The sequence below is a fragment of the Theobroma cacao genome, chromosome 5 (genome assembly GCF_053813885.1).
Source record: "Theobroma cacao isolate CCN51 chromosome 5, ASM5381388v1, whole genome shotgun sequence".
In the NCBI taxonomy this organism is placed as follows: Eukaryota; Viridiplantae; Streptophyta; class Magnoliopsida; order Malvales; family Malvaceae; genus Theobroma; species Theobroma cacao.
Window position 1 is genome coordinate 4,744,355 of NC_142643.1, and position 15,161 is coordinate 4,759,515.

At 31.6% G+C, this 15,161-nt stretch overlaps 1 protein-coding gene across 1 annotated transcript; it reads left to right on the top strand.

Annotated features, from left to right (window-relative positions):
• The first annotated feature begins 880 nt into the window (after window positions 1-880).
• FK (Ergosterol biosynthesis ERG4/ERG24 family) lies at window positions 881-7,394 on the top strand. The gene is made up of 13 exons (XM_007027547.3): window positions 881-1,059; window positions 1,165-1,282; window positions 1,374-1,444; window positions 2,059-2,115; window positions 2,808-2,899; window positions 3,635-3,682; window positions 3,963-4,083; window positions 4,213-4,259; window positions 4,978-5,059; window positions 5,803-5,879; window positions 5,979-6,098; window positions 6,838-6,912; window positions 7,006-7,394. Exons 1-13 carry the CDS (start codon window positions 1,012-1,014, stop codon window positions 7,157-7,159), a joined length of 1,110 nt encoding a protein of 369 aa, XP_007027609.1. The 5' UTR covers window positions 881-1,011; the 3' UTR covers window positions 7,160-7,394.
• Window positions 7,395-15,161: the final 7,767 nt, after the last annotated feature.

Here is a 15,161-nt window from a genome sequence, read left to right on the forward strand (position 1 = left end):
ATAAATAAAATTTAAGGAGCTCGAGGCACAACCTACTAGCCCCATTTAAAAGAGCTAATTGAAAGAGCTCGCAGCTTGTGCAGCAAGCTTCAATTGAAAGAGCTCGCGGCACAAAGCCGCCAGCTTTAAAACAAAAGCCTAATAGATATGTTAAAAAAAAAAGGAATTGAACTGCAGTTGTGAGTTTCAAGCAAGAAAAAGTATAAATTAAATAAAAAAATTCACAAGCTTGTTTCTTGAGCGAACAAAAGAATAAACACACTTAAATGCCCTCTGAAACTAGATCAGCTTTTCACTTATCGTTTGCAACTCTAGTTTGACTAGCTAAATATTTTTTTTTATTTTTTTGACTTTTGACGTGTTAGAGGTCCCCCATCAAATGCTAAGTTCCTTTTATTTTTCCCTTCCCTTGTATATTAAAAAGCTCCGATCAAAAGGCACACATATAATTATTTTTTTAATAAAAATTCTATTTAATTTTTATACTTTTCAATTTTATTTTATTTAATTTTTTATTTAAAATCAAAATAATTTAAATTTTTAATTTTAAAAATCAAGCTAATTTAATTTTTTTTAACAATATCTAATTTTATCGTTAAAAAATAATACCGATAATACTATCATTATTAACATGTTACATCTTAATGACGTGATATTAAAATAATAACATGATATACCTCGTGATATAGAGTGATGATCTTAAGATACCACGTGACACTACAAATGCCCTCTTTAGTATTATTGTAATTTTATTAAACAAAATTAACAATCAAACCTACCGTGAAAACAAAAATTATATATTAAATATTAATAAAAAAATCCACTATCGACAAAAAAGAGATTGTAAAAGCATGTGGGGCTAGGGGAAGAAAGTGAAGGGCAAACATTTTTACGAAAATTACCAACAACCGTCACGGTCCCCCTTTACTGGAGTCAGCAGAGTGGGAAAAATAGAGCATAGCTTCAAAATTCCTTCGAAAGCAGATTCAGCACCCAATCAATCTCAGAAAAATGGATCTGGGTTATCTTCTACAGGCCTTAATTCCCTCTTGGAACTCTGTAACCAACTCCTTCTATGAAGAAAATCCTCATTGTTTCAAATACATTGTTTAGCTTTCTTGAAAATTATAAATCTCTTTCTTTTCTCTTTTCTTTTTTTTGTAGGTTGCTGCTTTGGCAATATTCTTTGCTTACTTAGCTATTGCTGGATCTATTTTACCTGGAAAACTTGTCCCTGGAGTCACACTGCAAGATGGCTCTCGTCTCCATTACCGTTGCAATGGTCTGTTTATGTCCTGATATACTTAGAGCAGTTATTTTTTTTATGCAATATGATTGGTTTCATTAATTCTTTTTTTTTCCCAAATGCATAGGATTTCTAGCTCTTGTTTTGTTAGTTGGGTTGCTCGGGATCGGTTTTAAGATGAATTTCGTATCACCCGCGGTATGTATGTATTTGTCTGCAATTTAAATTATATATATTTACTTATTGAAATGATGCATTTATTTGTTATGTATTTGTCTATGGTTGAATGATTTTTTGGTAAGCTTCTATTTGTATTTTTGCTAATATTAGTATGAGAAAGAGTGTTTGAGTGTTTTTTTCTTATGGCATTTCTAGTGAATTGTGGTTTGGATTTTAAACATACGTTTATGAACTTCAAATATGCAATCTATTGACTAACTGAGGCAAGAATTTAAGTGTCATCAGCTCAAAGATTGAACATACCAACTTTTTTTTTTTCATTTTTTGACATGGATTTATTATCATTTTGTCTATGTAAACTGATTTGAAAGGCATGCTTTAAAACTGAATGGAGAGGTATTCATCTACTATATCTGCAGTTATGTTATTTTGTTTCCCTTGTAGTTTGTTGAACTGCTAATCTGGACATATTACATTCAAAGCCTGGAAGCAAGCAATCAGAGAAATCATATCTTTTTGTTTTATATTGCACATATATTGAGATTTATAACAATGAAAATCTTTACCTTGGTTGTTTTCCCCACTCTAATGTGACTGCATTTATGTGCCCGTTGTTATGGAAATGTTTGCAGATGATATCAGACAGAGGATTTGAGCTGTTATCGGCAACTCTTATATTCAGTTTTCTTGTAAGTTGCTGTCAATTTTGTGATAGGTTGTTTTATGGATACAGTAATCCTTTATTTGCATGAAGTACTGAGAACTCCTTAGAGTGTAATAAATACTGGTGGAAGCATGCACATATCTAAATGCAACTTGGTTTCGCATGCATCAGACATTTTTTAAATCTTGGAATGTCTATTTCAATTTGTTGGCTTGGTGAGATCCTCCCATAGAGCAACTATTTCAACCATGCGCAAATCACAAAGCATGAAGAACTCCATTCCACGTGTAAATAGGTCAACTCAGACTTTGATAGAAAAACATCCTGCTGGCTTGTAATTTGTTGTGGTGAACTTAGTCGATTTTTAAACTCTATGGCTTAGAAGAAAGATAGTCCCTGTGGAAGAAAACAGTTTTCTCCTAACACTTAGTTGGGGTGGGACTAAGAGATAATTGTTGCTTTATGGACGTTACTATCCTGTCCCCATTCCATCTTGTGAGGTCTAGCTTTCCTCTATGCTTCTTATTTTAAAAGTAAAAGGTTCAGAATTTACTGTTCCATATGATGTGAAGTAACCTTTGAAGTCTGAGGCGTGGCTCTAGGCTGTCTGTTATACGGTAGTCTTCTCCCTCTGCTTTTTTTTTTCTTGGTGTAGAGTTACTATTTTTGTCTTCTCTAATTTGTCTTTCCATTTTGCCTTCTGTTTCCTTTTGTCAGGTGATGTTAGTACTCTATGCTGCTGGCTGCAGGTCTGGTAGTAAAGGTTCTTCACTAAAGCCTCACATCACAGGAAACCTAATACATGACTGGTACCATTGTTAACAAATGTTTATAACTCCAAGACATATCAATTTTTTAGTGAAATAATGAAGCAGGCTTACAGAATTCTTTTTTAATGGGGAATACGGTTTTAGCAAGTAATTTGTGTAAATATTTTGCTGCCCATCTTTTTAACGGCTTTTGTAACCTGCATGCCAGGAATATGTTGATTTTGCCTCATTTAACTATATTATTTCAAAATGAACAGCCAGGATATGGAGGCATGCTAAAGTTGTCACCCTCCAGAACTTCCTTAACACCATCCTTTGATAGAATGTCTTCTTCATGAGCAGATAAACTCATTAATCTATAGTTTTGATGTCCTCTGAAGAATTAAAAAATTAGGCTCTTGCTACCATGGATTTCTGAATGTGGATTGTTGAAACCCTCTTTTGGCTAGGATGATTGACACTTAATCACCTTCAATTTTAGTTTTATTTACCATCATTTAATTACTAAGGATCTATTTTTTGTAATAACTACACATAAAGTAATGTTTTGTCATTGATTATCTATCTCCCTTTATATAAAATTTAACAGTTGCATGACTAACAAGTTTACTTTGATTATTGTTGCCTTAAAAATGATAGATTCAGTTTATGTGTCGTTTGCTTTGTTACAAGTCAATTGGTTCTCCTTTTCCTTTTTCTTTGTTGCCTTCTGAATAAACAAGAAAATATATTGATCTATGATCCTGGTATTTGTGCCTTGATATCATTTTTTAGGTGGTATGGAATACAGCTGAATCCTCAGTTTTTGGGTATCGATCTCAAGTATGTGATTCACTTTTCAATTTTCTCCACATATTTTCTGCTTCATAGGACTAGGATATAAGCACATATAATTTGAAACTCTCTTGTTTCTTGCACTTTGTGAATGACAACTGGTGGTCTGTCCAGGAGTTTAGCTTTCTGTCATTGCTTGCATACGTTGATTATTTCCATGTTATAATCTTGTGTTTTTGCCCTCCTTATCACTGATCAACACAATATATGCATTTCTATGCTATGATGAATATATTGCTTCTAATGATGATTGAATCATCTGTTGTAGATTCTTCTTTGTTAGAGCTGGAATGATGGGATGGCTACTTATCAACCTATCAATTCTAGCAAAAAGTGTTCAAGATGGCTCTTTGAGCCAATCGATGATTCTCTACCAGCTATTCTGTCTGGTAATCTGGTTGTTCTAATGAAGTCCTTTTTCCTTTTTGTATCTTGCATGGCTTTTTTTTTCCTGAGAAAATGTCTTACATGTATTATACCAATACTAAGTAGCCTCTTTTCATACATCTTTGTACCAGTTATACATTGTGGACTATTTTGTTCATGAGGAGTACATGACTTCCACGTAAGTGCCATTACCTCTATGCTACCAATCATAGAATAACCTTCTTTCCTATATTGACTCTATCATACCAATCATTAGCTTGACTATGTCAGAGCTGATGGCTATTCTTGACTTTGGCTTCTGGTAAGGGCATTGTTCTTGATATTGGTCAGCTTTGATGCAAGAAATTATCAGCATTAATTCCCCCTGTTGACCAGCAAAGTGATCTTTAGACACCAAGCTCCAATAGTTAATGTTCAGCTTTGTTGCAAGTAGTTATTCACATTAGTTCCCAATATTTACCCACATGGTGCTAAAGAGTTGTAGTTGACAAGGTATTCATGTAAATATAATATGTCATTTAATGTAAATATAACATGTCATTTAATGTAAATCACCTATGATATTCTAAATAAATCCTTTAAAGTAGATGAACTTTTTCACATGATGCAAACTGACATAAGTCAAGCTACATAAGTAAAACCAAGCTGAACTTAACAAATTGTCTGTTCTCAATATCAAGCTTAGCCTGTAAATACTTGCTTGCCTGCCTTGTACTTGATGTTAAATTTTGTAATGAGAATTAGAAGTTTCTGGTTGAACTATGGTTTCCTATGCAATTACCTCTCTCCTTTCCATTCTTGTCCCATTCACTGCGCTAGGTATGGTTGTTGAATTGGTCTTTTCTGTATGATAAAACAACTGAATTGACCTATTTATATCTGGTTGTGTTTTACAGCTGGGACATAATTGCTGAGAGATTGGGCTTTATGTTGGTCTTTGGAGATCTAGTGTGGATTCCTTTCACATTTAGCATCCAGGCATGTAATGATGGCTTAGATAGAAAACCTTTCTTGGCAATTTGCACCACATATTGGTCTCTGTGAGCTTCATAATCTTGCGATTTTAAACTGGATTACAGAAATTTCGAGACCTATGGAATAATAAATGGATTTCTTACTTGTTTGTGAAATAATAGAATGGTTCCACTTTATGCATTGCTCAAGCATAGCTAGAGAATGCAGGCTCTAGTGTTGCCATCACTTTTCAAAGATGACTGTTAGTGATGGTGTCATTATGTCTTAGACATCACATAGTTCATATGATGGTAATACAGTACTCTTTTTTCCTGTATCAGTACATGAGTGCTGCTGTCAGAATCAGCTTATGAAAGTTTTACATGCTTTATGCTATTCCCATAACTTTTTGAAGGTATCTAAATTCATTTTTATATCATGGAGAGAGTTGAGTACTACAATGTTCCTCCTCTAATTTTGTTGTTTTGGAATCACCCTGTTGCTTCCAATTTAGAGAATGTGATCAGCTAATAATGTAGCAATTTCCTGTACTGACTATTGCTGTGGCTGTTTGAAAATGTTTTCCCATTATATAATGCATTTAATCATTGAACCAACTATTGAAAGGATTTACACAAAAGAAACCAATACTTGCAGTGACATATTTGTTCTCATTGATGCTCAAGAGATATTCAGCACTTTGGATCAAGAATATCATATCAATTTAGATACTTTTTGTAAATTGCTCATCTTCACCTTTGCTATAGGGTTGGTGGCTTTTGAATAACAAAGTGGAGCTGACAACAGCTGCTGCAATAGCAAATTGCTTTGTTTTTCTGATCGGGTAACTCCCAACCAGCATATAGGATATTTATTTTCCCGTTTAGTCTTGACTTTTTACCCAATCTTCTTGATTAATCTCTTTCTTCAAAAAATTTGGCAGGTATCTTGTATTTAGAGGAGCCAATAAGCAAAAGCATGTATTCAAAAAGAATCCCAAAGCACTTATATGGGGTAAGCCTCCAAAGGTTATTGGGGGAAAGCTGCTTGCTTCTGGTTATTGGTAAGATTTCTTTTTATAATCATCGTGAATGCTTCTAGTCATTGACATAATTGCTATATTATTGTTGATTTGTCCGGACTAGAACTTTTGAGAAATAAACTTCCATTGCTTCTTGTGCAATTGTAATCTTTAGATTGATAGCTGGTGGTCAGAAGGAATGTGAACTTGGTTTTTAATCTAAATGACATTATAGTTTTCTATATCAAGTTTCTCAGTTAAAGACATATCAATCATCCCTGAATGTGTGATATAATCATGTTGGAGACATATTTGACACCTCACATGAGTATGTGTTTGGGGGTTTAAGCTTTCAATTATAAAGAAAATTTTTTGAATCACTGAAAGTATCGCTGGGTACATATCCCTGTCTGACATTCACACCCATCCCCATGCAACATAGATTATGACTTCAAATATTATGTGAAAGAAGTCAGTATAAACATTTATACTCTTTCCCATTCCTTCTCTTGGTTTGGCTCTTGGAACTCCTCGTACCCTATGGTGGAAGCTGGAACTGCAATGATACACATTTATGCATCACATTTTAGTTTACCTTATACAAAATCATGATTCATATTCCAAGCCTTTTACTAGCAAATAACAAATTTCTTTCTTTTCACTCAGATCATACACTGTGATTTTTAGCCCATACCCATTATGTGGCAAAAACTATCTTCTGTAGTCATATGTCCAATTCTCTTGATGCTTATCTGATGCTAATGTTATTATTTCGGTAAAGGGGAATTGCACGGCACTCTAATTACCTTGGGGATTTGTTGCTGGCACTGTCCTTCAGTTTACCTTGTGGAATAAGGTAATCATCCAAATTCTTGCACCATAAACTGATGTAATCCTTTGTCTTAAACTCTTATTTAGTAAAACCGTTTTCCCTGTTGGTTTTTTGTAGTTCCCCCATTCCATACTTCTACCCTATTTATCTTTTCATTCTGTTGGTATGGAGAGAAAGGAGAGATGAAGCCCGCTGTGCAGAGAAGTACAAAGAAATATGGGCAGAATACTGCAGACTTGTTCCATGGAGAATATTTCCATATTTGTATTAGTCACAAAATGCTGCTGGAAATCTGTTGTGCAATCTAATTATTGATATTTAGTCATCCGTGAAAACAAAAACTTCTAAAATTCCCGAATGTAGCTTGAAATTGGCTGAAGCAGGAAAAGAACCAAATTGGGTTTTTTTTTTTTTAATCTGCCTCACTCCCCAATTATGTAATGAGCTCCTGTCACTCTGTAAGGATAAAGGCTGATCTTTTCCAAGCATATTAACTCCACGTACAACCCCAACTCGTATATTAGCACTTGGTTTAAGGATTCTGTTCTGATGGATCCACGATTCGGGCGAGACTATCATATTAGGCCTCACAAGATTGAAGGTATGTTTGGGCCCATATATATTATAGATCTCCCTCGATGACCAATGGACCATTGTTTTAGTAGCAATTTCAACATTCTAAAAAGCTTGTGGTCTTGGGCTTTGGAGTTGGAGATGGCAGCAAGTATCAGCATGTTGGGCAAGGGATGAAAAGTGATTATTACTATTGTGTTTCAATGAATACAAGAAAACAATATAAAATTGTTTTGTTTGTTTTTCTGGTTTGATATTTGCACTTTTTAGGAATCTGATGCTTGGTGGTAGTGCGAATCATAAGTGTTAGTATCCTTGCTTGTCTATGTTTCTTTATTGTCATTGATTTCCACTAATGAAATCAATCAGATTCTTGACTGAAATCCAAGCTATTACTATTATTTTCTTTTATAAAAAGCTTTGGTGTGGTTGCTCGGTAGGTGGGAAAGCTTTGTCAAAGAGTTCATTGGCCTTCGCATTTAGTCAAATGTAGAGACAAAATGAGAAAAGTGGTGGAGGTGGTCCCCCTTCTTCACCCTCTTTGTCCCTTTTATCGATGGTTTCTCGTCCTTATCATCAAGCAGGGACAGCAGTGGAAGGCATGCCTCCCTTTCCCTTTGTTTTTTCACCTTGCCTTCTGCAGTAAAGTTACTATACTTCAATATATATGAGTAAGACAGAGAGGTTGGCATGCATCGCCGTTCAATGACTCGGTGATCCCTTTCAATTTGCGTTTGTTGAATCCATTGTTAGACTCCTACGCAAGTAACTATGGGTTATGGGTTTTAGGGTAATTTCTTAATTTATGTGATCTTATTGGTAACTACAGTAAAATAGTGTTTGATACGAGAAAAATAAAAATATATTTTTTAAAATAATTAAATTACATTATGATGTTTGTTTTGTAATAATCTACTATTGCAGTATATGATTGTAATGTAATCATATTAATCAATAGATGTAAAGTGATTGAAATATAGACCTAATACAATCAGATTGTACTGCACTCTACAATGTTGGTAAGATATTTTCATCTTTCAATTTTATTACTTTGTTAAAAATATTTTATAATGTTATAATTTTTTTTAATATCGATTTTAAAGATGACTTTTTATTATTCTCAATAGTCATGGTAATTGTCAATAAAATTTATATTATCTTTTAAAGGAAAAAAATTAAAATAAAATATATAATATATAAAATTATATTAAAAAATAAAACTAAAATATATAAGATTATAATAAAAAATAAAAATAAAAATAAAATATATGACATTAAAAATATATTTAAGAGATGCTATTGTATAAAAATTAATAATAAAAACATACAAGTATATTAAATTTACATTTTAATAAATAGAGATAATTTTAAAAATTGACATTATATTCCTAACAAAATACTTATAAATTAAACGTTGCAATATTATTTTTCTTATATTTTAATCTTTACTTTACTTATGTATCAAATATTACAATATTATCTTCTTTATAATCACATTATTTGCAATTACATTACTTACAATCATATTGTATATAATCACATTACATTATAAAGTATCAAATGCAATTTAAGTAAATTTAACTTTCCATACCTTTTGAGTAAAAGCTGAGAGCATGAATTTGTTTTTTTAAGGGTGTAGTATGTACAGGAACAAGCAACAGACAGGACCGAGGAACACATGTAAGTGGTTGGCTAGTTTTTTACTACGAAATTGTGGTTACAATTTGTTATATATATATATTTGTCTATTAGCTTTATCTCTCAATCTTCCCAGTAAATTATTAAGTATTTAGTAATATTATTAAAGCTTAAGTCACTTGGGAAAAATTCTAAAGTATGATTGGTAATTTAATGAGTTTGAAGGTAAGTGTTGATCAACTGAGCGAACACAGATACAAAAGTTAAGTCTAATTCTTTTCTATCTGAATTTGAATCAAGTCAATCAAACCTAAATTAATTTAAACTCGAATTTAATCAAAAATCCATTTGTCAAAAAATTATAATGAAGTGGGCTTTTCTTGATAAAAACAATTTGAGATCCAATTCGCTTTTGGAAAATATATATCAAATTTATATTAATTTAAACTCGAACTTAATCAAAAATTCATCCGTTAAAAAATTCTAATAAGATGGGCTTCTATTGATAGGAACTATTCGAGATCCAGTTCACTTTGTGAAGGCATATAAGGATTCTTGTTTACACAAGTTTGAGATCGTATCATAGAGAAAATTTAAGTAATTTTTTAAGCCAAATTGATCAGAGTCAGTTGAAACCAAATTAATACAAGTAGCTAGTGACAAAGCATTAAATCTCAACAAGTTTAGACAAGTATTATTCACCCAAGAAGTTTTTGATCCTTAATCATTAACTTTCAAAAGCATAAACTCAAACTGTTAATAATAAATGACATATTTTGTGAGTCTCATTCATCACATTCAACCATTCATATCCAATATATGTGATAAAACATTTTATCTATATATATATATATATATATATATATATATATATATATATATATTTACCTGTATACACCTTGTGGTTAGAGAAGTTGAAGTTTAGAGTTCAATTTCTTCCACTCCTTTGATAATACCCATGGAAACACCCACTGTCATACTTAAATAGATTGATCTCATATCCTACTGTAAAAAGAAAACTATAGAAAGAAGCTTATCTAGAAAATTTCTTTTAAAGATGAAGCTTGTTTTCACTGATTAAGTGTGCATTGAATCTCATTAAGTAAAAAAATTAATTAGATCTTTTGAATGGAGATGAAGGATCCAAACTAGTATCAAGGTCACCTTGAAGGTATGTTTAACTAACTTAGCTCATGCTTTCCTCTTAACCGTTTTTGTCTAGGATTATTCTATTGGTAGTTTAGAATAGTGATCCACCTCTTTATATTCCACAGTAGAAAATGAAGTATTTTGAAATATATTTGGACCTTGTAATTAATATTGGGGATAAATTAGTTTAGTTTTCATAAATTAAATAAATTTAATTGTGCAAAGTTGTATTTGTTCACCAAGAAAAAATTATATTTAATCATTGATAAAAAATAACATTTGTTCACTGAGAATTATCTTACAAAAAGAATTGTTTTTCATCAAGTATATAAAAAATTTTTGTATGTAATATTTTGATTAATTTTACTTAGAGAGATTTGAGGTTTTGTTGTATCTGAGATGCATAATAGCCTTTGAAAAAAAAAAAAAAGGTTCTCCACACATCAAAACTAATTTCTTCTTTTCTTCTTGTTTCTTTATTGTCAAATTTCTAACAATTTAAAGTTATTAATTATGAAGTTGACATACTTCGCATTAAGAAAAATACAAAAAAAAAAAAAAAACAACGGCAAACCGACTTTTGAAAATGTCATGGACGACAAGTTTTAAATATCCAAATGATTTTTTTGGTAGAACAAATTGATACTAAAAATTAGATAAGTTTTCCGTTTTGATGTTTTAAAGTTGAATCATGAGACATCTATATTTTATGCTAATGAATTTTTGCATTTCGTGAATAAGGAGAATGAGTTACTCAAATTATGTAATTTATATTCTTTGATTAAATACACTTTGCTTGTCTTGTGTAATTTAGATTCTTGGTAGAGGAGAGTTTTATGACCTTCCACTAATAGGGAAGAACTTTACATGGTATGGTGGTGAATCACGAAGAAGTAAGTTACCAGGATTTTTAGTATGGATAGAGTGGATGATGAATGTTAGGGATTTATGTAAAAAAGGTTTAAAGAGATTATGTTCAGACCACTGTCCTATTTTGTTTTGTTAATGACAAAGGAGAAAGATTGGGGCACCTCTTTTTCGATTTATTTATGCTTTTAGAAAGGAGGATGCCATTGAAGAAATAGGATGGTGGAATATGCCTTGAATGCTTAATAGACCCAATATGGAGAATGACCCAAGAATAGGGATTGTTTGGGTTCCTCCTATGAATGATGAATTGAAATTTAATGTTGATGGATCCATTAAAGGGAAATCCAGTTCGATGGGATGTGGGGGAGTGCTTATAGATAGATTTGGTAATGTGTTGAGTTTGATTGGTCCTTTGGGTGAACAAGAGTCTAATTGTGTTGAAATTTTTGCGATTCGAAATGTTTTACATATTTATGTTGATTTTTCGTGGAAAGGTATGAAATCTTTGATGCTTGAGTCAGATTCTTGTATTGCACTTTCATGGATTCTAACTCGGATACTAGGTTATGGGGTTTTTTTTTTTTTCTAATATCGATTGGTTGCAGAAAATGGTTGATGATGTTAGATATAAGCATTTAGGTTTGTGAAGGGTTGAGGTTTAGTTTGCTGATCCATGTCAACCACTTTTCACAAAACAAAAGTTTGGGGTTTGTAGGTCTTGGAACTGTATATCAATTGGTCAGCCATTACTCTACTTTTATATATGATTTGGAAATCTTTGGGTTTCTTTTGCTGGGTTTTTGTATATATTGCGTTTATTTGGGTGGCTTTCTTTTGTAAAAGGTGGATATTATACCTAGGCTATATTTTTACTTTGATTTTTGTTCTGGCAGATGTTACAAGCCTCTTGAAAGAATTAGGTAATGTACATTCTGTCTTTTGGTATCTAGTGGATGTTGTCAAACTACAAGGTCTTTTTGTTGCCTTGTATTTTTTGATTGGATGTACTTGAATTACTCTAATGAAATGAGAATATTTATTAACCTTTCAAAAAAAATAGTGTAATTAGTTTGTAAATTTTTTTTATACAAATAGAAAGTTAATGGTTTTTAATTATCAAAGAATAGCCACTAATATAAGAGTACATTTTTGGTACAAACGTAATGCCAAACAAAAATTGATAAAAGTACCTAATTAATTCCTATATGATGGATCTTTGTTCAAATTAATCCTAGTACTTTACAATTTTGTTTAATTTAATCCCTATGATATGGCACAAAAAACTAATGTGGGAAATTAAAAAAAGAAAAAAATTCAGACATGTCACGTATCATTGCGACACTAGCATGTCAGCCCCATGTCAGCATAATTTGATATGTTAATGTCATGTTAACACTATTAACAGTTAATTTAGAGACATATTAGGGGAATGACTCGATTGCACAAAATCGCAAAGCACAAGATAGACCAATTTTGGAGTAAAGATCCTAAATTGACAAAAACCCCATAATATAGGGACTTATTGTTAAATACGACATGATCATATTAAAAACGCAACGGAGTAGAAAAATAAAATGTCGCACTTACCTCGGATCACCTTGTTGTTTTTTAATGCGAATAGAACATTTTGAGAAATGCAATCAAAATTGATTACCTAGCCAAATGATATTGTAATAAAATTGTATTCTCTTGATATTTAAAACCCATGTACATTCCAAAGTGTGTAGGAACCCAAGCTACTCAATTGCTTGGCCTCTAATGTTGCAAACACAACCACAATGGAATCTTTAGCGATGTGGGAACTTCCAACCATGCCTTTGTGTAAGCAAAGTGGACAACAAATTGTCATTCTCTTCCTCTCTCAGTCTCCAGTCAAATTACACAAGAAACTCTTTCAAAAGGCTCTCACAAGGGATGGCGACACTAGAGAAAGTTGTATTAGTTTTCTTTAAAACTAAAACTAATAATTAGAAGTGGTAGAAAAGATGACTTTAGACCTAAGTTAATTAACTTACTAAGTTTGCTAATAAGTCCTCAATATTATAACTTTTTATAATATTGACCTTAGTGCTTAATTAAACCATTTTAATTAAGTTTTTATTAGCTAATTAAACTAGTTTATGATTTAAGTCCAACTTAAATCGTCACATGCTTAGTTTAATCCATAATACAACTTTATGTGTGTGACTCATTAAATTCTTAACATGTTGGCAATGACATTGAATTATTAATCTTTATTGATTAATTTAAATAAATCCAATTCATATTAAATTAATCAATTTAATTCTATAAACCAAGATTGACATCTAGCAATGTATCATTGCCACTTAATTGTTAAAAGAGTCAAAGGGTTCTTTAATAATTTTTCAGTGTATAGTTTATTAGTATAATTCATTTCCTCATCATATATCTTAGAGATGATAAGAGTTTGGTGCAATGTCTTCTCTTATTTACCTTCATATTTGTTCTTGTAGTTAAATCATTAGCTTTATAGAGACTTATAAAACTTATTTCATAATCTTTCAATCACCTTAGCCAAGGATTTGATTAAGTTAATATCAACCAAGAACTAATATGATATTTCCCCTCGAATCACTTAGGGTGATGATTTCTATCTCTTCATATGTTTTATATTATACTTAAAGGCATCCTGATTTGGCATTCTTGGTAGGACTCGTAGGAATGAAATCAAAGCATAGTACTCCACATATAAGACAATCTAGTGTCTTAAGTCTAAAGAGTAGTTACATTACTGATATATGAGAAAAATTGCATAGACACTAGAGTGAGATACCAAATGCATTTCTCTTGTCAAGTCATATTTAATGAACTTGCTCTTCCATGGCAAGCACTCACATACTAGTTTCAAGTATCTCTATATTTCAATTTATGAGAGCAGTTGCTTACTTCACAAGTAAAGAACATAGCACGTGTCAATCTTTGAGCATTATTGATGTCTCGTTTCAATAATACAATGATTAAGAACTTTTAGAAACAATGCTTTGATGTATAAAGATCTTATAATTGTATCACAATCAATTCATTTACAAGGCATATATAGTTCCTTGGGCTTTATCTACATAAGTATAAATAGTAATTAAATTACAAACTTGTAGATAAAGAACTACCTCAATGTTGTTATAAATAACAAAATGTCATACATGAATATCTCAAATTGTGATTCCCATATAAAAACAAATTGGCTTGTAGAGCTTATACCAACACGTATAAAGTACTTTGACTTAAAAAATTTTACGAAAGACTAAGGGGTTTCTTATGCCAATAATGCCTAATGCTAGCTAGGGTGAGAAGCTCTTGATATTCTTACTTCTAAAAGGATTGTTGATAGTCAAGAAAAAAGAGGAAGAAAATACCCTGTCAATTTTTAGGGTTTGAAAAGGTAGGTTGATATTTAAGGTTTAAGGTATTGTGCTGATTCCTCTTCTTAAAGGATTGTTGATAGTTAAGAAAAGAAAAGAAAAAAAGACTTTGTCAATTTCTAGGGTTTGAAAAGGTAAGCTGATATCCAAGGTTAAGGTATTGTGTTGATTCATTTTCTCTCACTTTTTTTTTTCTTTTTTTCTTGTTTGCCTTTTAAAACCTTGTGTATTTCACATGCAACATAAGCAATCCTAACCCTAGTAGGTTTAACATAACTTTGATGCTAATATTAATATTGTCCCAATTAATAAAACTCTTTCAATTAAATCATTGGATCCAAACCTCTTTGTCATTCTTAACATATATGACCTATTAGGTTTTTAATATGTTGGTAATAAATATAAGTTATAGTCTTAAGCCAAATCAAATAGATGAATCAAACTCTTTAAGATTCATCATCGAATTCCAAATTCACCTAAAAATGTCAAGATTGACATCTAACAATGTGTCATGGTCACTCAAATGTTAAAAGAGTTAATGTGGTTTAACTAAACCCTTTAATGCACAATCTTGCCATGTAATTAAGATCCTTTCATTAATATCACAATAAGACATAGAACATGGTCAGTGTTTACTTTGTATACGACATTACCATGTTAGCT